Source organism: Scylla paramamosain, unplaced genomic scaffold, assembly GCF_035594125.1.
Source record: "Scylla paramamosain isolate STU-SP2022 unplaced genomic scaffold, ASM3559412v1 Contig165, whole genome shotgun sequence".
Classification (NCBI taxonomy): domain Eukaryota; kingdom Metazoa; phylum Arthropoda; class Malacostraca; order Decapoda; family Portunidae; genus Scylla; species Scylla paramamosain.
The window spans coordinates 70,001-95,761 of record NW_026973830.1 but is presented as its reverse complement, the minus strand read 5'-3'; the positions used below and the strand labels follow the sequence as shown (position 1 = coordinate 95,761).

At 41.2% G+C, this 25,761-nt stretch overlaps 1 protein-coding gene across 1 annotated transcript in view; it reads left to right on the top strand.

Annotated features, from left to right (window-relative positions):
* Positions 1-3,587: 3,587 nt before the first annotated feature.
* Positions 3,588-25,761, top strand: part of LOC135099639 (juvenile hormone esterase-like) — a gene marked incomplete at its 5' end in the record, with an annotated part of 54,722 nt that continues 32,548 nt past the window's right edge. The window contains 6 exon segments of the mRNA XM_064002029.1: positions 3,588-3,773; positions 4,781-4,995; positions 5,314-5,453; positions 5,455-5,462; positions 5,614-5,792; positions 6,032-6,185. Of these exon segments, the coding sequence (XP_063858099.1) occupies positions 3,588-3,773; positions 4,781-4,995; positions 5,314-5,453; positions 5,455-5,462; positions 5,614-5,792; positions 6,032-6,185 (882 nt within the window).

Below are 25,761 nucleotides of genomic sequence, written 5' to 3'. Positions count from 1 at the left end.
ATTGGAGATATTTTTGGCTATATGCCAGAAGTCATGAGGGATGTTAGATCTTGAAAGATTTTTGACACTTTCTATTGATGAAGGAGTTTTGGCTAGTTGGAGAACAGACTTGGCATGGTTCCGAGCAGAAATATAAAGTGCATGAGACTCTAGTTATGGAAGGCTCTAGTACCTTTTGTGGGCTGCCTCTCTATCATGTATAGCACGAGAACAGGCTTGGAAGGTTTAGGTCGAGAAAAAGAGTGAAGAATGTATGCCTCCATGCCAGACACTATTACCTTTGTTGTGCACTTGGCACACACATAGAGATGGGTCTCTGACATCGAAGCAGCAGTCATTCAAAGGAAAATCAGGAAAATACCTCCTCAGGTGCTCCAACTAGCAGAAGCAAAACGCTAGAGGCAGCTCTGCTTAGGGGGATCCTGAGGAGGGATTGGAGAGATAGGACAAGATACAGATATGAGATTGTGATCGGAGGAGCCCAACAGAGAAGAGAGGGTAACAGCATAAGCAGAATTAGATGTTAGGGAAAGTTTAAGAACGTTGGGCGTGTCTCCAAGACGGTCGTAGGGTGTTGTACCAATTGCTCTAGGTCGTGGAGGATAGCAAATATGAAGGCTAATTCACCAAGATGATCAGTGAAGGGAGAGGAAAGCCAAAGCTGTTGGTGGACATTAAAATCTCCAAGGGTGAAGATCTCCGCGAAAGGGAAGAGAGTCATAATGTGTTCCACTTTTGAAGTTAAGTAGTCAAAGAATTTCTTGTAGTCAGAGGAGTTAGGTGAGAGGTATACAGCACAGATAAATTTAGTTTGAGAGTGACTCTGTAGTCATAGTCAGATATTGGAAAACTCGGAAGATTAAAGATTGTGGACATGAGAGGAGGTTAATTTGTTGCGCACATAAACACAACATCCAGCTTTGGATTGAAAATGAGGATAGAGAAAGTAGGAGGGAACAGAAAAAGGGCTACTGTCAGTTGCCTCAGACACCTGTGATTCAGTGAGGAAAAGAAGATGAGGTTTAGTAGAAGAGAGGTGGTGTTCTACATGTTGAAAATTAGATCTAAGACCGCGAATGTTGCAAAAGTTAATGATGAAAAAGTTGAGGGGGGGGTGTCAAGACACTTAGGGTCGATACCAGATGAGCAGTCTAGGGACATTTGTGGTCCCCTTCCCAGATGGGGACTGCGAGGCTGGTGTAGGAGACACCATGATAATTTTGAATTTTGAGTGAATGGCGTGTGCGTAATTATGTGCCTGTAGTTTTGCGTGAAGATTTGTTTGGCCAAGAAGAGTACTTCCTGGCGGTGCCGTGGTGATACACCAGGGGGCTACAGTGCCTGGTGGGCACGTTGATTGTGTCAGGAATGCAGATGCTTGTTAGCTCTTATACTTGTGTAATGTGGAGAAGAAAGTACAGAACGAGTAGGTTGTGTAGTATAGGGAGCAGGAGAGATGAGAGTAGATGGAAAAGTAGTGAGAGCAGAGGCACGAAAAGATGACAGAGGAGGAAGAGAAAAGACAGGAGTCACAGGAGAAGTTGGAGGAGTCATAGCTACTGGATGAGAAGTTATGCAAATATGACTCCCTGTAGGAGTACATCTTCATGGCAGTGTTGCTGAGGAAGTCACAGGTCTTGTGTGAGAGGCAGAGACAGGTCTCGGGGGGGGAGTAAAAGGAGAAAATGGCACCAAGTATATTCTTAAGACAGGCCTGAGTAGTAGCCCTGTTTGCCATAGTAGTGATGATCGCCCTATTTTATGTTATTGTTTTAGTGCTTTCTGTTTTTATAATTTATGTGCACCCCCCTTTGTGATGTGATGTAAGCTGCTCTGACATATTGGAGTGTGTAATGATGTACAGAACTGAACCAAGTGTAGTGACAGCTGTGAAGGGAGCTGAACCTGGTCTTAACAATAAATATATTGTTACAACCACAGATCCTGCCCCTCTTCCAGCTGCCTCAAACTGGGCTAGCTTCCCCAAATCACCACCTATGTGACTGGATGCAGGGTTTAATATGGGTTATAAAGTCCTCTTTTGACTCTTGCACTCTTTACACAGATGGTCATACCATCAGGTTTCTTGAATGAGGTCGTCAGCCTGTTTCACCCACCTACAACTGAGGAAGTATTATAACAACAACATAATCTCTCTCCACTCGCTGAGAAAGAATCGTCAGCCACGTTCCAGGAAGGGACAATTACAACAAAGGACACACTCACTTAAGAGGTTGAGGTATAATACCTCATTGGACAATCGCCCACAGAAACAAAATCAACCCACTGTTCAACAACGTTTTATAACCTCTTGCAGATTAGTGTTGTTTACACTGATGACAGGCCTCAACAGGGTTTGAGGAATGAGTAAAGTTTCACTACACAACAATGCGTCCAGGCCCTCTAAAAGAGCATTGGACCACAGTAACATTTAACAGCACAACAAATACACAAATAAGCTGCCCACACCAGCAGATGAGGGTCTAATGACTGCTCACAGATACACCAAATACTCGACCCTCAGTGTTAAAGAGTCATGTTGCAATATGTCCAATGCGATATAAGAAAGTGCACTCACAGGCAGGTTGATGGAGATACCTAAACACTACACATATGAGCAGGGGCATACTGCGGTAAATTACTCAAATACCCCTTAAAGCAACAAGCCTTTCATGCTATATATCCTCCCCTTCCAGTCTCAGAATAATCCTGCTTCCACTGTACGTCCGACTCGTTCAAGATAAAGGCAGTGACTGAGTTGTGGATACACACCACCCTCAACCTCGCAGGGGCATGAGTTATGCAACAAAAAGGGGGGAGGGAAGGAATGGTGGCAGCTCACTCTCCCAGCTCGCCCCGTACTCACACTCATAGCAGGCTGCTAACTGGCATAAATAAAACGAGTATTTTCAGAAAATAATTGTGATTGAACTATGGGGTCTTGATGCATACTGACTACTTCGTAAGCAGGGGGAACTCCCCACCTAAACAATGTTTGAGGGTCGAACTGAAAGGACAACAAGAAACAAGGAAAATTAATTGGGGAAGAAGAAAGACTATGCGCAGGGAAACTTACAGTAAACTTGAGTGGCCTGGCGGTTATTGTACATCGCGCATCTCCACTTCTACCCGCCAAACTTCCTTCACTCTCCCTCCTCTCTTTCCTCTCATCTCCTTCCTTCTCATCTCGTCATCTTCCTTCTTCTCTTCGATACTTACGCCCACATAACAATAAATGAATAAATAAACACACACACATATATATATATATATATATATATATATATATATATATATATATATATATATATATATATATATATATATATATATATATATATATATATATATATATATATATATATATATAGATAGATAGATAGATAGATAGAGAGAGAGAGAGAGAGAGAGAGAGAGAGAGAGAGAGAGAGAGAGAGAGAGAGAGAGAGAGAGAGAGAGAGAGAGAGAGACATAAGTATAATCACCATCAAAGGTCTCTGTAGCGTATAATTTCCTGGTGAAACATTCTGTGAAGTAACATTTCGTATAACCAATAGTAGATCGACTCCCAGTCATGCACTCCTCAGGTTTTCTGTCGACGGAGGATTCTGTGATGCCGGGGAACTTCGGACTAAAGGATCAGACCCTCGCTCTCCGCTGGGTGCAGAGGAACATTCATCACTTCGCAGGCGACCCGGATCGTGTGACGCTTTTCGGCGAGAGTGCAGGTGGCGCCTCTGTCCACTATCACCTGTTGTCTCCACACTCCCAAGGTCAGGAGATACATGTACTTATAATGTTTAACTGACAAGAAACAAAGTTTCTTAAAAAAAAAATTTTTTTTATTTAAAAAAAGGATAAAAAAAATTACAGCTTGCAATACTCTATTTTAATTATGTGAAAATAAATTATATAATTTATTTGTTTAGTAGAATTAAACATTGACAGGAATGATACATAAAGAATACAAATTGACAAAGATAAGTACGATATACACCCGTTTGCTGCCGATCCATGCCCAAGAATAAGACTATTCTATTACACTTAGCGATAGGGAAACGGTGACCAGTCACAGGATAAACAGACCCCATAAGTCTGCATGTATCCCGATACGCTAAAACTAAAACCTAAGTCGACAAGGCAAGAAAATAATAAATAAAAAAAATAATAAATAAAAAAAAATAGCCCAAAAAAGGAGATTTCTGCAAATCTTTTGTAAATCTACTCCATGCTGACTTACCCAAGTCAAGCCAGACCAGACTCGGCATAACCTATACAGTAATTATTACTGCGTAAGTAATGACACTAAGAAGGATTGTTGGTTCTGGTTGAAGGATGACAGGTTTAGCCTTTGGATCGGCACTGGCCTGATGCGTTAGCTCTTGTTTACGGTTATTATTTATTTACTTATGTATTTATTTAATTATTATTATTATTATTATTATCATCATTATTATTATTTGCGGTCTGCTGATCTGCTCTCTTGTTTTTTTTTCGGATATCAGTTATTTTTCTTTGTATTTTTCTCCTTTCTTTCAGAAAGTGTACTTCATTTGTTGCAATGTTACTTTTGTTAAAAAGTAGCTCACCAATTATCTTATTATTTATTTTTCTATATACAGTCTTCGTAATTTATTCACTTGTCTCCTCGGGTCTTCACTCTTCCCTCAGGAGTCCATTCACTTTCTCTTGAATTAAGCTGCTGTAGGTAAACAATGATTGTGAGCGGGTGCTGCGTGATGCGCATCACACAGAGAGACTTTTTGATACCCTTTAACAGATTTGTATGCACGAGCCATCATGATGTCAGGCACATTGTTTAGCCCCTGGGCCATGGGTGGTGCCTTCAGGGACGTGGCACTGCACACGGCCAGGCTATTTGAGTGTCCAGAGCCCAGGGAGCATCATGCGGCACAGGAGGTCAGCCAGGATTTGATGCGCTGTCTTCAGGGCGTTGACGTGAAAAACTTGACCCTTTCCTTAATGGATCACGTGGTGAGTAGAACACTTGCCGCTTCTTGACATCACAGGTGACTCATGACTTTATTAAATCCACGTTTGTTAGGAAATTATTATTATTATTATTATTATTATTATTATTATTATTATTATTATTATTATTATTATTATTATCATCATCATTATTATTACTATTATTATTATTATTTTTACTGTGTGTGTGGAGCTATAGGATCATTTCAATGTGATTAATTAAGTTTTTCCGTTCTTTTAATATATAACATTTACTTACTCTTTAAGATTTTTTTTCTTAATGGTCAGTTTGTCTCTGATGATCCGTCTTGCCATCCTCAGTCCTTCAACTTCAACCCGATTTTAATGGGACCGCGTGTGGACGGGGATGCGCTGCCCGCCGAGCCCGAGGTGTTAATGGTTGAAGGGAGATACAAAGTCACTGACGTCACCTCAGGGATCACAGCTCACGAGGGCGGACTCTGCGATGCGTGAGTACTACTTATCTCCTTTCATGATATGTATATAGAGCCTTCAGAAATAATAAAGGAACAAGAAAGTTGCTGTTTTTTTTTTTCTTTTACACCAAATCTGTGTAAAAACGAGTACAACTGACAAATAACATTATTCTCTCCCACACAGCTCTGTTCAGCAGTGAGAGAATGATGTCTGACCTTGTAAATAAATTTACTGAAATAGGACCAGCGTCCTTAGACCTTTGTACGGGCGATGCAGCGCCTATACAATTATCTCAGAAGATATTCGACCACTACCTTGGTGGCGTGAAGGTGAAAAAGACGGATGCTGATAAGATATGCCAAGTAATGCCCACAGTTAATTTTTAAATACCATTGTACATATTTTCAATTTGTGTTCAGTGCATGACTAAAGATTTAATTCAATTGCATATAATATTAAAAACAATATTCTTACTTGTTAATATATTAATTACTGCTGGAATATCTGAATATCAGGCTATAAATTATATCCAAGTAGTTTTTATGTATAGCCTCGATTTGGTCATCAATCAACATTTTTCTCATTTGTTCTATCGCTGCAGCTGTTTGGTGACCGTCACTTTAACGTAGGTCACGATCTGATGTCGATCCTCTACGCCAGAAACGCGTCGGCCAGCAGGATATTCCTTTACTCACTCGATCATCGCGGTCAGAGATCCTTTGGCCAGTTTTTCGACACAGACGTTGGTTCGACATGTGAGTAGAACACCTCATCAGTAACACGTAAAAGGAAATTTCTAAGAATTCAAATATTTTTGCTTGAAACATGGTTGAAATTCTAAACAAAATAGTGATTTGCAGTTTAACACTGATATCGGTATATTGTTATTTATGGTGTACTGTATATATCTTATCTGTCTATCTATCTATCTATCTATCTATCTATCTATCTATCTATATATATATATATATATATATATATATATATATATATATATATATATATATATATATATATATATATATATATATATATATATATATATATATATCAAAATTTCTTAACTTTTTCTGACCTCAGCACCCGCTGTATTTAGGTCAGGCAGCACCGCCTAACCCTGGCTAACATCTGGTTATAGAGGCTGCATTTACAACTCTACTACAAAGATGACGTAAAGTGGAGTACTATTTGATCTTTTATTTGACTTATTCTGCAGCAGTAAAATATCGAAGATACCAGTCTTATACCAAAATCAATAAATTCAGTGCTCTCTCCACCATGCTGAAAAGCATCAACAGAGTTGAGAAAGAGGTTAAAGTTTATCAAATAATAAGTATTCGTACATCGTCAAAAAGTATCCCTTCAGTACTTTTGTATCTTTTTTGAGGAGCATTGGCATTGTACCATCATATACACAACATTTCCCAACACCACATAAAATAAATTTCGGCATTCCTTGTGGGTGTTAGCATCCCATGTTAAGAAACTGATCTATCTCTGTCGTGAATGAGATCTTGCATGGAACGCAGATGATATTACTAGATTTTCATATTTTAATTGATTAATATTACTTACATTTCTTACTCAGTCACTATGAAAACTGCTACTCTCTTATATCTTACTAAGTTCATTCAGAGTCATTTGATGTCACTTTATTCTCTTCAGCATTCATGTTCAATGATCAATGGAACTGTTGTGCATGAACATAGACGATATCAATTTTATAAGCGCAGATAATATTCAGTTAATGCAATCAACTAGTCCTTCACCAACTCGTTCAGTCAGCAGGTAAGTGGCGTCTCACATCTTTGCTGGATTCGGGGCGTGTGTCAGGAAGAAGGACTTTACTTAGGAGGCTGGGAATGGCTGCTGCATTAATGTTCAGTTACAAACACACACTATGTTACCATTACATCAATGAACTTAATCTGCATAGAGTACATCCTACAGACCTATATCATACCAAACATAAAACAAGTAAACATCTTATAATTATACAAGAATATAATATATGCAATTAGTGCTCCTCCTTTTCTTCATAAGACACTTGATTTCTAGGTTGCAGTAGACTTTCAAGTTCCACTTACTTGAAGTTATTTCGCCCATCTCAGGTCCTCTCTGGTCAGTCCCTCCCTATCTGCTACTTAATTATGTCATCCTATTCATATAAAATTTGTTTTGGAATTGCTTATTTCCCATGAGAAGATTATCTTTATTTTCATAACATTTTACATCTCCACCATTCATATTTCTAATTTACACATACGATCTGCTCACATACGTGGTACTTGCTACAGACAGGCAATCAGGCAGATATGTAGGCGGAGCTTAAGTAGACGCTGATATTTTTCTAAATGGTAACCTTTCCTTCTGGTGCCTCGATCGCCTCCCGGCCGACTTTCCCTTCTCGTCTTCGCTTTCTCTGCCATATCTTTAACATGATTTTCGTTACTCCCTTTTTGACCCAGGCCGCCTTTACCCAGATGGCTTATGGCCTTCCATTACCTAATCTAACCTAACATTACCTAGCTTAACTTAAATGACGTGTAGCATTACCTAAGCTAGCTTAACCGGGGCATTCGCCCCTGCTGGACCCCCTTTAAGGGCACTAATCTAACCTAGCATTACCTAACCTAACCTAAATGACATACCTACTATTGCTGATGCTGAATGGTGTCGACTGAAGAGTAAATGATGGTAGTAAATGGGTCGTACGTCTGGGAGTGAAAATGGGGCTGCACGCACACTTGATCACTTGAAACTGATGGTCACTTGAACCTTTTACACCAATGTGGCAGGATGAAATGCCTGATGTAGGTTTACTCGAAATCTGTCCAGGACCTGGGCTCAGCGCATGCGTGTACAGAGTGCCAGACGTACGATTCAATACCTAATTTGCGCTCTGCTGTCAGAGTGTTTGCTGGGTTTATGATGAATTCAGTAGATGATATATTCGGCTCATGGTTTCTTGGGACAGTTTGACTATTCAGATACATTATTTTCGTGTCCAATACATTTATTCTTAAATTTTATGTGATCTTCGTTGCCTCAATAAAGTCTTCTTTTAGTTCCAGTGGACCACACTCGATAAGGGACGAAAGTGCAGAGGTGATGAGTATAATGGATTTAGGAAAGTCAGGAAAGAACATGTAAGTGGTGAATGAAGGGTGTGAATATGAAAATAATGTATCTGAATAGTCAAACCGTCCCTAGAAACCATGAGCCGAATATATCATCTACCAGTCAAATGGATACATTTATATTCTTTTTACTGTCAGAGGAACGTTTAGGCGTTGGCCTCCGTTAGCTAGTCTGCCATATTACACAATTTCTCTTAAATATATCAGTTCTTGTTACTTTTTATTGAAATTCAAGTACTGAGTATGGATTATTTAGCTCACCAAATCATGCAGTGCTACGAATGATTCAGGTTTTAAGATAATAAATAGTCTGGTTATATATATATATATATATTCTTCTGCAGCTGCTCCCATGTTCATATGGGGTCGCTGTTCCTCACTAGTCTTCTCCACAAGGCTCTGTCCCCAACCTCCTCTCCACTCAATCCTCTCTCCGTCAGGTCCTCTTCAATGCGATCCTTCCACCTTTTCTTTGGTCTGCCACGTCGTCTTCTTCCTTCCACTTCCATATCCAATATCCTTCTGCCGACATACCCTTCTCGCCTTTTGATATGACCGAACCATCGCATTCTCCTTTCTTGTACTTTCTTTGTCACTTCCGTTACTTTGGCTGTTCCTCTTATAAAATTGTTTCTCACTTTATCCCTCCTTGTCAGCCCAAGCATCCACCTTAACATTCTCATCTCAGCAACCTCCAACTTATTCTCCTGTACTTTCTTTATTGGCCACGTCTCCGCACCATACAACAATGCGGGTCTAACCACCGATTTGAATACTTTCCCCTTTACTCTGGCACTAATTTTTCGGCCAAAGAGCACTCCAGTTGTTCTTTTCCAATTCTTCCAACCCGATTGGACACGGTGAATGATCTCTCCATCCAGGCTGCCGTCCGCTGATATATGAGAGCCCAAGTATCTGAACTCCTTGACACCCTTTAACTTCATATCTTGCATCCATACTTCGCTCTCCTGTCGACCATTAAAATTTAGATACTCCGTCTTCTCCCTGCTAATTCTCAAACCTCTCCCTTCCAATGCTCCTCGCCATCTCTCCAACTTTCTCTCTACCCCATTTCTACTTTCATCCACCAAAACGATGTCATCCGCGAACAACATGGTCCACGGTGCCTCCTCCTTTATATTTTGAACACTATCATCTATGAGTAGGATGAACAGATATGGGCTCAGAGAAGATCCCTGGTGCAGACCCACTCTCACACAGAACTCATCTGTTGTTCCCACACTGCTCCTTACCCTCGTCCTTGAGCTTTCGTACATGTCCTGAATCACTCTTACATACTTCTCTGATGCTCCTTTCCTTCTCATACTAGCCCAAACTTCCTGGCTTGGTACTCTATCATAAGCTTTTTCCAAATCAATAAAAATAAGGTGTAACTCTCTTTGCTTCTCCCCATACCTCTCCAGTAGCTGTCTTAGCGCAAAGATTGCATCGGTAGTACTTCTCCCCGGCATAAATCCAAATTGTTCGTCTCCCATCTATGTTTCTCCCCTTACTCTTCTCTCAATTATCCTTTCGTACAGTTTCATTGTATGCGACATTAATTTAATTCCTCTGTAATTTTTCCAGTCCTGTATGTCTCCTTTCTCCTTGTGTATTGGGACAATATCGCTGCATCTCCATGCATTTGGGATTTTCTTCTCATAGATCTTATTTACCAACCAACACAGCCACTCAAGTCTTTCCTCTTCTAAACTCCTCCACACCTCTACATGTATGTTATCCGGCCCTGTTGCCTTCCCATCGTTCATCCTCCTCAATGCTTGTTTGACTTCCTCCCTTGAAATTGCATTTGTTCTCTTGTCATTTGGTTCCCCATCCTCCAACACTCCTCTTGGGTTTTCCTCATTCAAAAGTGCCTTGAAATATTCTTTCAATCGCTCTCTAATTTCATTGTCTTCAATCAGAACTCTTCCTTCCTTATTTTTAACCTGCTTGATATGCGTAAAATCCTTTGTTGACTTTTCTCTCTGTCTTGCTAGTTCAAATATCCTATTCTCACCTTCCCTGGTTTCCAATTTATCGTACATGTCTTCCCTTGCTCCAGCTTTCGCTTGTGCTACTGACCTCTTCGCTTCTTTATTTGCTTCTCTGTAGGCTCTTTCTGCTTCTTCATTTCCCATTCTGTCATATACTTTCTTTGCCTCCTTTTTTGCCTTAACTTCCTCTCTCACCTCATTATTCTACCACCAAGATTCCTTATCCTGCGGGGGGTCCTTGCCTGATGTTTTCTCACATACTTCTTCCCCTATCTCAATTATGTGCCTGCTGTTTGTTGTCCACCATGTGTCTGGATCTTCAGCTTCTACCATCCTGTCCAGCACTTTGATTTTAAACTCCGCTTTCAACTCCTCATCCTTCAACCTCCACCATTTAATTCTTGATGTTCGTTGTTGTCTACCCCTTCTTTCCTCTTTCATCTCCAAGTCTATCACGACCAGCCTGTATTGACGTGCGACACTCTCACCATTGATAACCTTAAAATTCTTTATTTCCTTCAAGTTATTTCTCCTACACATTAAGAAATCGATCTGACTTTTCCTTCCTCCACTGCAATATGTCCACATCTGATTTTCCTGTTTATTATAAAAAGTATTCAAGATTGCCATGTCGAAAGCCACTGCAAAATCCACCACATTTTCACCTTCATTTCTCTCCCACACCCCATCCCCGATGTATTCTCTCAATAACATTTCTATTTCTTCCCACATGGCCATTCAGATCACCCCCAAGGATGATTCTCTCTTTCTCACCCATCCCAGTGATTTGTGCATCCATCTGTTCCCAAAAATCCTCTTTCTCCTCAATACTATAGCCGACTTGCGGTGCGTAGGCACTGATGATGTTAATTGTGACTTTTCCATACATTAGCTTAATGCTCATTACTGTCACTACACCTGTTTACATTCACAATGTGTTTCTTCCACTCAGCATCCAATACCACTCCCACACCTCCTCTTCCTTCCTTGTTTGCTCCACTGTAAAAGAGCTTATACCCATCTCCCAGTTCTCTGGCCTTGTTACCTCGCCATCTGGTCTCTTGGACACAAAGGATGTTAATTTTTTTCCTCTTCATCACATCTGCTATTTCTCTACTCCTTCCCGTCATGCTCTCCACATTTAAGGAACCAACTCTTTGGGCTATCTTCTTTAGCCGTGCCCGCCCAGGACACGGTATTCTTCTCTCACTTAGCGCAGCAGCAAGGCGAGGCTCCTGGGCGTCGCATACAGGGGACTCCCTAGCTGTATTCTCATACTCTTGACTTCGCTCCATGGTTTTGGCACAGGTTTTTACAGCTGGATGCCCTTCCTACCGCTATATAATATATATATATATATATATATATATATATATATATATATATATATATATATATATATATATATATATATATATATATATATATATATATATATATATATATATATTATATCACAGTTGGCAACATAGCTTTGTGGTGTTATCATGTAGGTCGAGCACCAAGGATGCTTATCTGCAGGGTCAGGTGACTCAAGTCAGAGATAAACAGGTTGCTCAGCCTCTCTGGAGACACTCCCACGATGGGACCAACTCCCAAAGCACTCGCGTGTTCTTCACAACTGGGAGAAAACTTATTTACAACATGAATAAGTATTTTGTTTATTTATTTTATTTTATTTTATTTATTTATTTATTTATTTATTTATTTATTTTTTTTTTTTTTTTGAGAAGGCCAACAGAGGTCCTATCATTGTACCCTCTAGAGCAATATCTCTAACAGCCAAAGCCACTAATGTGAGTGAGGTGACAGTGCCACGTATCTGTTCTGCCGCCAATCGAGATTACACAACACAATTACCACAAACAAATAAATTATAGAAAAAAAAATTATACACGCAATATCATACAATACTGAGAGAGAGAGAGAGAGAGAGAGAGAGAGAGAGAGAGAGAGAGAGAGAGAGAGAGAGAGAGAGAGAGAGAGAGAGAGAGAGAGAGAGAGAGAGAGAGATTGACTGATTTTATTGTAGTAAAAAGTACAACAAAGGAGGTCCTGCCGGCCTCCCCCTGAACAAGAGGCAAACATGCAGAGATCAGATATACATCACATTACAAAATTGCACATACACATACATATATGTACACATATACATACATGTACATACATATACATACATATACAAAGGTATACATAGATACATACACATACACGTACGTATACATATACACACACATATACATACACATACACATACACATACATATATACACACATACATTTATTTACATACATACATACATACATACACACACACACACACACATATATATATATATATATATATATATATATATATATATATATATATATATATATATATATATATATATATATATATATATATATATATATATATATATATATATATATATATATATATATATATATATATATATATATATATATATATATATATATATATATATACACACACATGCACTTATATACTAGATCTGTATACGGGATACGTGTACACAAGCACATAGACACTATATATAAGGGGAGACATCTGTTCACAGCCAAATGGAAATCTGAGTTATGAGGAGATGTAGTAGTGGTATACCTACACACCCACACACTAATGAACGGATTGAAGTACAGCCAGTAGGGGGCCTGTGAGGGTATGTATACACACACACACACACACACACACACACACACACACACACACAGCATCACCAACTTGGAGCAAAGTTTGGGTATTCATGCAGAATAGCCCTAAGAACATTGGTGTTTATTAGCCAGTAGATAAGCTGCTGCAGGTCTCACTGTGCATCCTGTGAACTGGACGGCGGGGCTAGGTCGGGCGGAAGAAGTCTTTGTAACTAGGCCATCTGCTCAACCAATGACATCACATGCTGCAGTACCATTTCCAGGGTGTACGGCTGTTCAGTCCAGGGGGCAGCAGGAGGGGAACACTGTTTCCCACCCTTCTGAGGAACCTCTGCATCCACAGTAACGGCATATACATCACCGCCAACAGGCTGGTCCTCCATGGCAACGTCCACGACATTACAGTTGGGTGCCAGGTTGTCAGACTGTGGAGAGGAATGGAGCGGCACAGACAGGGGCTGGGCTGGGGCTGGCAGGGGTGGAGCCTAGACAGGAGGTGACACAGACTGGGGCTGCAGACACGATGACACATGCCGGGGCTGGGTACTTGGGGCAGGCTGGGACTGGTCGACAGGGTCAGAAACCATAGGCTGCTCAGGGTTATTCTTTGCATGTTGATGTTTTTCAAGGGCAGTAACCCTCTCATTTAAAGCCCTGACATAGGCATTAACTTCAGTGTTAAGGTCGCACTCTGGTCAGCATGGAGTGTGGTGGTAGCAGTTGAAACAGCAAACTGATGGGTCCCTCTCCCAGCAACTGGGGGGGGAGCAGCACTAGGTGGCACAGGGGCTGGGAGAGGAGCAGGAGGCAGGGTAAAGGGAGCACAAGACTAACCAGACCGAGCAGAGGCTACTGTGCCAGGCAAGAGTAGGAACGCTAGAGTATGGACGATTGGCAGAGGCACGGGGGTGGGGGGGAAGCAGTCTGTAACGGGGGACCGTTTGATCAGGTATTGCGTTGAAGAGGAGGAGAATGCCGGAAGACCACTTCAGGGCGGCAGGCAGAACTGGTGTCTTGTTGTTCTCTACAAGGCCTGGGCCTGGCAGGGCAGACATGGGAATGAGCATTATGCTCACCCCCACAGTTACAGCATAGTGAAGGGACAGTGGTTCCTGCGTGGATTCTTTCCAGGCAGCGGGAAGACGTGTGATTGCCTGTGCAGTACTTGCAGTGTGGGGCAGATTTGCACTTCCACCCTTGATGTCCAAAACGACAGCAGTTGCGGCACATGTCAGGCTCCGGGGTGTATGGTTCAACTCGAAAGCGGCCTAATCCGAGCAGATGAACATACCCCTCAACGAGACCCATAAGCTGAGGATGGGGCCCAGAGGCGACAAAACGCCTCTTGAGCCACACATAGGCTTTCGGTATGGCAATCAGCTTCACACTGATGGCCATAGTGATCCCAGGAATGATCATCAGTTGTTGCTTGGCGCCAGGGTTCATTAGCACCATGACCATGCCTAGAAAGCCTTCCCCCACCAGCATGGCATAGGCATCCGACTGGGGATTGACCGTCAAGTGAGGCCTGAGCTTACCTTCCTTGATGACTGGCTCCAACGATGGGTGCTGCTTCAGGAGAGCCATGAACCAGTCTTAGAGTTGAGCCAGGGTCTTGCCATGTCCCTCAGGGAAGATGACATGGTGACTCGAGGGCAGAGGCTGGGACGAGGAAGGGCGAGAAGCACCTGTGACGTCCATGTCTTCTGGCTGTGGTGACTGTGTCTGGTGGCCGGATTCCAAACTCAGGGATGGCAAGTCCTTGGAGATGGGGATAAAGGCAGGGACGGTTGGGGAGGTCCGGTGTTTCTCAGGCGGACGGATGGCGACCATGTCGGAGGGAGTGGTGGGGGACAAACAAAGCCTGCTAGCGTCGCCTTGAGGTACCTTAACCTTTTTAACACAGACAATATTTTCCCGGGACTCTCTTGACGCAAAACTGACGTCCTTACTGTCCAGAGGACATACCACTATACTATGGTCCTCAGAAACCTCCTCAACACTCCTCTTTTGGACAGGATTCTCACTCATGAGCACAGAGGAAAGAACAATTATCCGCCACCTCACGGTCAGCGAGCGACACTGGAGAGAGAGAGAGAGAGAGAGAGAGAGAGAGAGAGAGAGAGAGGGGGGGGGGGAGAAGGAGGTAGGAAGGTCTCTTATCCTTTCTATCAATGTGCTAAACCGATAACACCATGTAACAAAATTTTAACTTTTTTGTCTTTGATCAGTAAATGTTATTTCCTAATTGCTTTTATCTAGAAATAAAAGAAAATTGCAATTTTTCTTTAAACTTCGTTTTCCCCATACTTCATTCGTCTTCTCCATTTCTTTCTTCTTACTTGTTGTATTTTCTTCTTTTCTTGTTTCTTCTTACGTAATATAGTACTTAGAGTGGTGTGAAGTCACCACATACTCATCTACCAATCTATCTGTATCTATGTATTTGTTCGTCTGTTTGTCTATCTTTATCCATCTATCTGTTTATCTATCTATCTGTCTGTGTGTGTGTGTGTCGACATTCAATCGACCGCCCAGCCAAAAAGACTTCATCTTTTGTTTTGCAACCATTACATATTTGTGGCGATAGTTCAGAATCCAATAAATTTGACTCTAGTCGAGAGGGATTTTACGATAGACGCCATGCCACTCATTCTCGGCCGCCATGACGACACTTAGCTTTGTTCCCAGTGCAGCGTGCTCAAGTGACATCAGATTTTAGTGTAGGGCAGCCAACCAGCGCGTAGACCACATCACTAGACTTAAGATTCTGTGCTGCCGGCACGGCATGTAATAACGTTTCAGTGCGTGTCGGGAAGGACGAGCAGTCAGACGTGAATAGTGTGTGCGCTTCTTCACTGAGACGTCTACATTAACATCCTTAGTACTGATCAATGATAAGAGATGAGGAAAAAAAAAAAGGTTTAAAAGAAGATAAGAGAATGGTAGGGATAAAGGAAGCAATGGTGACAGATGAGTTAGGTTAGATTAGATTAGATTAGATTAGGTTGGGTTGGGTTGGGTTAGATTAAGTTAGGTTTGATAAGGTTAGGTAAGATTAGGTTAGAATAGGTTAGGTAAGATTAGTTTAGGTTAGGTTACGTTAGGTTAGGTTAGATTAGGTTGGGTTAACTTAGCTTAGATTAGGTTAGTTTAGATTAGGGCCCGATTTTTTAAACGTGGTATTAGTAGTTTATATATATATATATATATATATATATATATATATATATATATATATATATATATATATATATATATATATATATATATATATATATATATATATATATATATATATATATAGGGGGGACACTGGCCAAGGGCAACAAACCCCCCCCCCCAAAAAAAAAAAAAAAAAAACTGAGATGCCAATCCCAGAACAGGATCTAAAGCGGTAGTCAAAAATTACAGGATGTGTCTTGAAACCTCCCTCTTGAAGGAATTCAAGTCATAGGAAATTGGAAATACAGAAGCAGGCAGGGAGTTCCAGAGTTCACCAGAGAAAGGTATGAATGATTGAGAATAACTGTTGCATTAGAGAGGTTAACTGTTGCATTAGAGAGGTGGACAAAATAGGGGTGAGAGCAAGAAAAGTCATGTGTAGCGAGGCTGCGGGAGGAGGGGAGGCATGCAGTTAGCAAGATCAGAAGAGCAGTTAGCAAGAAAATAACGGCAGAAGATAGCTAGAGATGCAACATTGTGGCGATGAGAGAGAGGCTGAAGACAGTCAATTAGAGGAGAGGAGTTGATGAGACGAAAAGCTTTTGATTCCACCTGTCTAAAAGAGCGATATGAGTGGAACCCCCCACCCCAGATATGTGAAGCATACTCCATACATGGACGGATAAGGCCCTTTTACATAGTTAGAAGCTGGGTGGATAGTAGAAAAACTGACGGAGATGTCTCTGAACGCCTTACTTCATAGAAGCTGTTTTAGTTAGGAGATGTGAAGATTCCAGTTTAGATTATAAGTAAAGGACAGACCGAGGATGTTCTGTGTAGAATGGGGGGGACAGTTGAGTATCACTGAAGAAGAGTGGATAGTGAAGGAGGGACAGTTGAGTGTCATTGAAGAAGAGGGGATAGTTGTCTGAAAGGTTGTGTCGAGTTGATAGATGAAGGAATTGAGTTTTTGAGGTATTGAACAATACTAAGTTTGCTCTGCCTCAATCAGAAATTTTATAAAAATCAGAAGTCAGGCGTTCTGTGGCTTTCCTCCGTTAAATGTTTACTTCCTGAAGGGTTGGACATCTATGAAAAGACATGGAAAAGTGCAGGGTGGTATCATCAGCGTAGGAGTGGATAGAACATGAAGTTTGGTTTAAAAGGTCATTGATGAAAAATAAGAAGAGAGTGAGTGACAGAACAGAACCCTGAGGGACACCACTGTTAATAGATTTAGAAGAACAGTGACTGTTTACCACAACAGCAATAGAGCGCTCAGAACGGAAACTTGAGATGAAGTTACAGAGAGAAGGATGAAAGCCATAGGAGCATAGTTTGGAAATAGCTTTGTGCCAGAGTCTATCAAAAGCTTTTGATATGTCTAAGGCAAAAGTTTCACCAAAATCTCTAAAAGAGGATGACCAAGACTCAGTAAGGAAAGCTGGAAGATCACCAGTAGGGCAGCCTTGCTGTAGCCCATACCGACAGTCAGATAGAAGGTTGTGAAGTGATAGATGTTTAAGAATCTTCCTGTTAAGGATAGATTAAAAAAATTCAGATAGGCAGGAAATTAAAGCAATAGGATGGTAGTTTGAGGGATTAGAACGGTCGCCTTTTAAGGAACAGGCTGAATATGGGCAAACTTCCAGTAAGAAGAAAAGGTAGATGTTGACAGAATTGGAAGAGTTTGACTAGACATGGTGCAAGCATGGAGGTTTAGTTTCGTAGAACAATAGCAGGGACCCCATCAGGTCCATAAGCCTTACAAGGGTTTAGGCCAGCGAGGGCACGGAAAAACATCACTGCGAAGAATTTTAAAAGGTAGCATGAAGTAGTCAGAGGCTGGAGGAGAGGGAGAAACAAACCCTGAATCATCCAAGGTAGGCTGGGACACCAGCCTTGGAGTCCCCATCCTGGGAGGGGACCTTAAATGTTCTCATTTTCCTTCTCCTCATTTTTCAGTCCAAAGCTGGATGTTGCATTTATGTGCGCAACGACTTAACTTGCTCTCGTACCCACGCTCTTGAATCTTCCGAGGTTTTCACCATCTGGCTACGACTAGAGTCACTCTCAAACTAAATTTTTCTGTGCTATAAACCTCTCATCTACAGTGGCAGCTCATAGCTAAAATTAGTGGGGGTGCCACGGTTGGGTTTAATGATAAGTTCACAGCATCCCCTGGGAGTAATTATCGTTTTGGCAGATGCCTACTGCCAAAACTAATACTGATCTTAGTATGTCTCATTTTTTTAAACCGTGGTGTTAAGGCCCCATCACACCAGAGGCAGTCCTTACTACGCGCAGCAGGTTCTCAACACGTTCAGAAAAATTTTGAGGACGTAGTGGAGACGTGGCGGAAATGCGAAATCTCTCCACTGCTACGTATCTACCAAGCCTTTACTGCGTACCTCCTTTGATCTTACTACGGTATCAGTGGGTCCAATCGGGTTTAACTACGTGCATAACACGCGCGTGATCAAGCTCCCGCCACGCTCACAAGCTTTCCGCCACACTCACTGGGTTTTTACCACGCGCTCAACCGGTGCGCAGTATGCTCACGTGACGCTAGTAGGATGCGCTGCTTCCTGTTACTTCAGGTCTCGCCTCTCTTCTCTCCTTAGTGGTTCTCCAGCTACTGTACAGTCATCCTCATAATAACTCATGAGGTGTGGCTCCTCCCTATTCACGCCACCCAGTCAACCAAGTCCTCGCTGTGTCAGTAATGCGTCAACCAAGTCCTCGCTGCGTCCCTAATACGTCAACCCGGTTCGCACTAGGTCCATTACACGTCCTCAATTTTCTACGCTCTCGCTTCGTAAATTTTGAGCAGTATCAAAACCCCTCCACGTCCATGCCGTCCTCGCGGTCCTCATTGCGTCCAAGCCGGTCCTCGCCGCGTTCATGCCCGTCCTCAACACGTCCTGGCGATTTTTGCAGGACGCAGTAAGGACGTGCTCTGGTGTGATGGGGGTATTAGTGTCAACTCGTTGGAGACACCACAGGTTCCTATAATGATCGTTGGTGTGTCCTACCCCTCCCCAACAAGAAACACCAGTGATATTCACGATTCATATGCGATTGAAAGTTATGTTAAAAAAAATATGATAATATACCAATATACTTTTGTGCTAAAGGAAAATAGTATACATCATCATAAGGAAGAAATTAAGGTGTTTATAAATGCGTGCGTTCGGGCGCCTTTACCAGTCTGATTTGTTTACATTGTGCGGATCATCCATCAGACTGAAAGAGCTGTCGATTTCTATCATCTCTCCAAGGTTTACAGCATCTTCATATGATAATTGCGACAGTGAAGTATTTTTAATGTATAAAACATTAAATTTTAGTTATTCTTGATCAGAAACATGCTAATGCTCTAACTGTTTTTTATCAAACTTGGGCTAGTACACAGCATTACGTAGTAGATAGAAAAAATCGTATTTATTTAACTGTATACAGCACATCATATTGAGAATGTGAAATCTGGAACTGTAGGCTACGCGGTGTCTGGCGAGTTGGTTATTATTAGTTGGTACATACGGACGTTTCACCAATTTCAATATGAAACCAGTATGGTAATATTCTAGACCTTTTCCTCCGTTATTACTGATTGTTTTAGTTCCATTCTTTCGCAGACATTTGAATAGTGTTTGGGGGTTACGGGGAGGTGGCATTTCCCCCAACTTTATTACACTTTACGTCTATTCAAATGTGTCTGCGAAAGAACGGAACTAAAACAAACAATAATAATGGATGGAAAGGACAATAAAATGTTACCACCTGTTTTTCCAAATTGATTTTGATACTCTTGACAATCAATCTCGTAATCACAAGTACAAGACACCATAACCTGATTCCAAACTAACTGCAGTAGTTGGCAATTAAGAAACATTTCTAGTATAGTTTTGAAAACTCTTGAAAACAATTATTTCATTGCATACATTTGCAGCATATCTAGAACTCCTTGATCTTGTGCATCAAGCTGAGGAGGCGAGGCTTCCCAGAATTCCCAAAAACATGCAAACTCTGTTCACATGCCTCTCTGAGGAGAGGCTCTCACCTGCCTGTACACTCCAATTATTAGAGATTACAGAATAGAAAAAAAAAAAAAATTGAAAATAGAAAAGTAAATTGTAGATAAATAAAAAGATAATATATATATATATATATATATATATATATATATATATATATATATATATATATATATATATATATATATATATATATATATATATATATATATTGTTACAATGCCAGGGGGAGGGGTGGGGAGTGGAGCCTAGTAGCCACCACCACCACCGGCTGCTGTTGACCACCGTCTCAGCGTACGGGGAAGACAGACAGCAGTGTACCCCCGACGTTGTAACTCCTCCGGATCGGTGCACGCCACTGCGGCGGGATAGGCCTCTCAGGGAATGCGCGAAGCACTCTACCTTGCCTTTTGCCGTTCTGCGACTCTCAGAGACTTTCCCAAGCACTCTAGCTAGGGTGAATAGATCATTTCCCTCTCCTATGGTCATAGCCCAAACCCACATACGTGAGTGTCTTTTAAGTCACTTAAGGGAACCTGGAGGTCGTCAAGGAAACAATCTTTTCCTAAGTCTGGTTTATTCACAAATTTTCCTTACTCTTATTACAAATGTAGAAAATAATACTCAAGTTTCTTAAGTATCTATGCCTTTACACATTAAGGAAAAACTAAATTAACAAAACAATCACTTCTTGGAATAACTAAAATAATAATGTAACCTATTCTCCCTTCATCTTAAATGAATAATGCATCTCACTGTATAATAAAATAATGAAACTTATCTCCTTGAGTAAATATAGTCCTCCCTACAGAACATCCGTTCTCTCTTTCTCTCTCACCTTCCGTTTTTTCCTACTCCCACAAGCTATACTATGCGATTATGTAACAATATATATATATATATATATATATATATATATATATATATCCACCGAGCAGATGAAAGACCGCCGAGTGGATGAAAGAAGTTGTTGTTGAGCAAGCGTATGCTAAATAATATGATCTGTGTTATGAGAGTTAAAGTGAACTGGTATATGAAGCATGGGTAACACTAAAGAAACTAAGTTAATTAGAGTAGAGATTAAGGAAACTGAATTCATTATAGCATTTAATTCCAGCAGTAAAGATGTATGAGAGGAACTAGTTTAGCTAGTTCCTCTCACACTTAGATGAGAGCTTAGTTACAAAGAGGTAGTGAGGGTCGTGTTTAAGTGGTAAAGTTGATGACATGGCGCGTAGGGTAGATAAGACATAAGAGGGATTTCCGAAGAGGAATGAGTCACCCGGGAACTATTGCTGACCTAAGGGTAAGATGGGCAGGCGTGAGGCCAACAGGAACGAAGCCCGGAGGGACAGATTCCTTTGTACCGCCACCGAGTTGGGGTGTGAGTACTCCTGGAAAGATCGGATCACTACATTGCAGATGCAGGTGTTGCTTCGATTTTCGATTTGGGGGAGATAGAAAAGCTGGGTGAAAATGAAGAGGTAGAGTGGGTGGGAAGGGAAGATTGGAGGTTTATAGTGAGAAAGGAAATATAGTAGGAAACATCAAGTTGACGGGCAAACCGTCTTGCTTTATTGACAGTGTGTTACTTTTGGGTAGTGTGTTAGTTATTCGACTAGGGGCAGGTCCTCAACCGACTGTTTGCTGTTAGCATGACATGCAGTTTTGTATTGTTTATTTATTTAATTTATTTAATTTTTCCCCTCATCCCCTCTCCGCATCCGGGTGTCAGCTGATAGAGCCGGTGTCCTCCACCCCTTGTGGTGTTGCTTGGTGACAGGATTCCTTAAGACCCCAAACATGTGAGTTCCACATCTGTATTACGAGGGGTCGATTGCCCTAATTAGCATAATCCATCATTGGTGATGCATTATGTTGATACAATATGTAATGGTTAGTAGTGCTTTATAGTCTTTATTTATATATATATATATATATATATATATATATATATATATATATATATATATATATATATATATATATATATATATATATATATATATATATATTTATTTATTTATTTATTGTCACGATCGCTTACTTACCTGCGATCGTACGATCCCGGTTATCTCTCCAAGAAAGTGGACGTTACACTGATCCCGGAAAGTTTTAAAGGTCTGGATTTTTAAAGGCTTCGAATGCCTACCCGACCTATCCGAAATCGCCAGAATTATCTCTCACTCTAGCTTTACCTTGACTCAGCACACCTGGAATTACCTCTAATACCAGATTAATGTTGGGGGGGGGTAGAAAACACGATTATTCTATGTTACAAGCACATATATTAATACTAATAATAATTCACAAACAACATGAGGTAGTACACGTTACTACATGACGTTCTCGTCACTTCCCACATCACCAGAACCCGTTTACACCTCCACCAGTCACAGAAATATTTCCCCTCAACCGCAGGAATTTACCCGGACGCCATTACCGCGTCCCCAGACAATAATTCCCCCATTTCACCTCCTCAAGCCTCACAGGAGATTACCATTATCACCAAAGATTACCCATAACACCATAACATCGTCCCCAAAATCACCAATACACCACAACACCAACTTCCAAGGTTAACACCACAACCTCCACTCACAAAATGGCTGCCAGTTTGACCTATGACCCCTTCCAACAGCGTCACCGGCACAACTCAACAACCGAATTTCAGCGGACAAGAGCTCTTGGTACCACAAAAAACTCACTAACCTGATCCTGGATATCAAGGTTATACCGCTACACCACTAATACCTCCACAAACTCACTCCATCACCAATCCACACCAAGATCCTTCCCTGAGAGACGCCTTCCCTCCACCTTTCCTCACGACCTAAGGCCTTTCCCCTCCTTGGAATGTGTTGTTGCCCACCCAAGCTCCCCTCGTTTTCAACGTATTTCACCTCAATTATACTTCCTTCCTTATACATACAAAGATATAGAGAACTTAAATTATGAAGAGAATAATACTACATGATATAAAATGGGTAAATAAGCCTTACACTACTTATAACAATAATAAGGATAATGCCCGAATGGCAGGTAACCGGAACACGGGGACACTAAGAAAACGTGATCCCATTCAAGGTAAACTCGGCCAATAACATGACAAAAAAAAAAAAATATATATATATATATATATATATATATATATATATATATATATATATATATATATATATATATATATATATATATATATATATATATATATCTACACACACACACACACACACACACACACGTATGCGAATGCAGTGTTTAATGTAGAGTGTTTAGGCAGGAAAACTAAAGCATTGATCAGCTGATTGCTTTGGCAGGCACATGAGACACTTCAGAGCTGCCAACCTGTGCGAAAAGTGCCGTTGGTGTTGGGTTCTATTAACACCACGTCGTGTCTCCTTCCCCGAGTTTAAAAAAACGTATTTGCAAAGTTACTAAGAAGAGATACGGCGTGGGGCTTGGTGTTGGGATTTACTAACACCATCGTTTAAACAAATCGGGCCTAGGTTAGGTTAGATTAGCTCAGGTTTGGTTAGGTTGGTATTTGAGAGCGGACTGAATACTGTCAACAGTCATGACAATTCTAATAAACAGACTAGTTGTCAACAACTCTGGCGTACAACATATAGGAGGCAGTGATGAGCTGTCATTGGGTCTCCTACATCTTGCAGATATCCTACACATAAGCATACAAAAGTGGCAACACAGTATCTTACATCTGGCGATGTGGTCTGTAGGCTGATCGCTACCATACACTAAAATCTGGCAAGTTACTTCAGGACGCTACACTGGCTGTCCACTTGCCACTCTGTAAACACTTAACTCTTTGCGATCTTGGCCATTCTTGTGTCCTGGTGATCCCTTCTCCAGCTCCTACAGTTCCAGTCTGTTTGCCTGGTTGTCAGGCCTGTCTCCTCCCTGCAGTAGTATTACACTAGGCCACTGACACACAGGCACCGTCTCTGCTCGTGGCCTTCGCACTTCCCAGCTGTCCTTTCAGCACACATAACCTTCTCCAGCGTTCAGCTCTTGGTCCCTCACTCTTTATGCCGCGCCGATAAGTTTCGTCACCTTCTATGCAACGTTACGGTGTTCTTATCAATATATTCTACACAGCCAGCGCGTCCCTAACTAGCCCTGCTGCCATCTCCCCACCATTGCATTTGTCCTGTATACTTGTATTTCATTATCCAGGTGGAATTTTACTTCAGAACTATAGTCTGTTAAGAGCAAGAAGTCCGTTCAACGTGGGGCCAGTGTTGCCAGATGAGACTCATCAAAAGTAGCAGAAAGGTTCCCTAAAAGTAGCAAATTCACAGACAAAGTAGCCCAAATCCTGTTCACACACACACACACACACACACACACACACACGGCCCGCTAGCTCAAAGGTTACAGATTAATGATTTTAAGATTTCAAGTATAAATTACTATACTTACCAAAAGCAGGAGGCCAGAGATTTTCTTAGATCAGCTGCAATGATTGTAGCAGGTTTTCCTCGTCCTCCTCTATTTTTTCATCCTTATATATAGATGAATCATAATGCAGCATGGACACTGGAGGCTCAAATGTATTGCAGCACATGCCTTTTTCTTTCAGGGAGGTTTTGATTCGTAGAATAGAAGTTAAGAGTCCTAAACCCATACGATTTCTCACTTTAGTTTTAACTGCAGTTACTTTTGAAAATACGCGCTCTACTAAGGCATTACTAATAGGAAGGCTATACACTTTCAGAGCAAATTCTGCCAGGTCTTTCATAATGAGTTCTCCACCTGCATTTTTTAATGTAGCAGATTTGGACCAGAACACTGAACCATCCTGAGGTATGTCACCTTCAATTATTTGATGCCAATCAGTATGTAAGGCTGTTCGCCACTGGTTTTCAATCTCAGGGAGTTTTGCTTGTTCAGCCAGAGATAATGGAAGCTCAGAAAATGGAGGTCTTGTGTGGCTCAAACATATTGCTGGTGATAGATTTTTTATCTGTTTCAAGGTTGCAATGTTACGTGGGACACGAGCAAGAAGTTCTTCAGATGCTTTTACGAGAAACGCGTGACATCTAGCTTGTATGGCATGCTTGTTTTCCTCTGAAATCAAGTTCATCTTCCTCTTGTTTTCCAAAAGCACAGTAAACTCGTACCCAAAGTCTACTTTTTCAAGTGGAAGAAAAATGGACTTAAAATTCATATCCACATCAAGTTTTACACTCGTTGGATAAATTATTCTTCTGAGCACTGAAAATGTTAGATTTTCCAATTCATTCAAGAGACTGCAAAGGTCTGCTGCTTCTTTTTGAAAGAGAAGGTTGATCT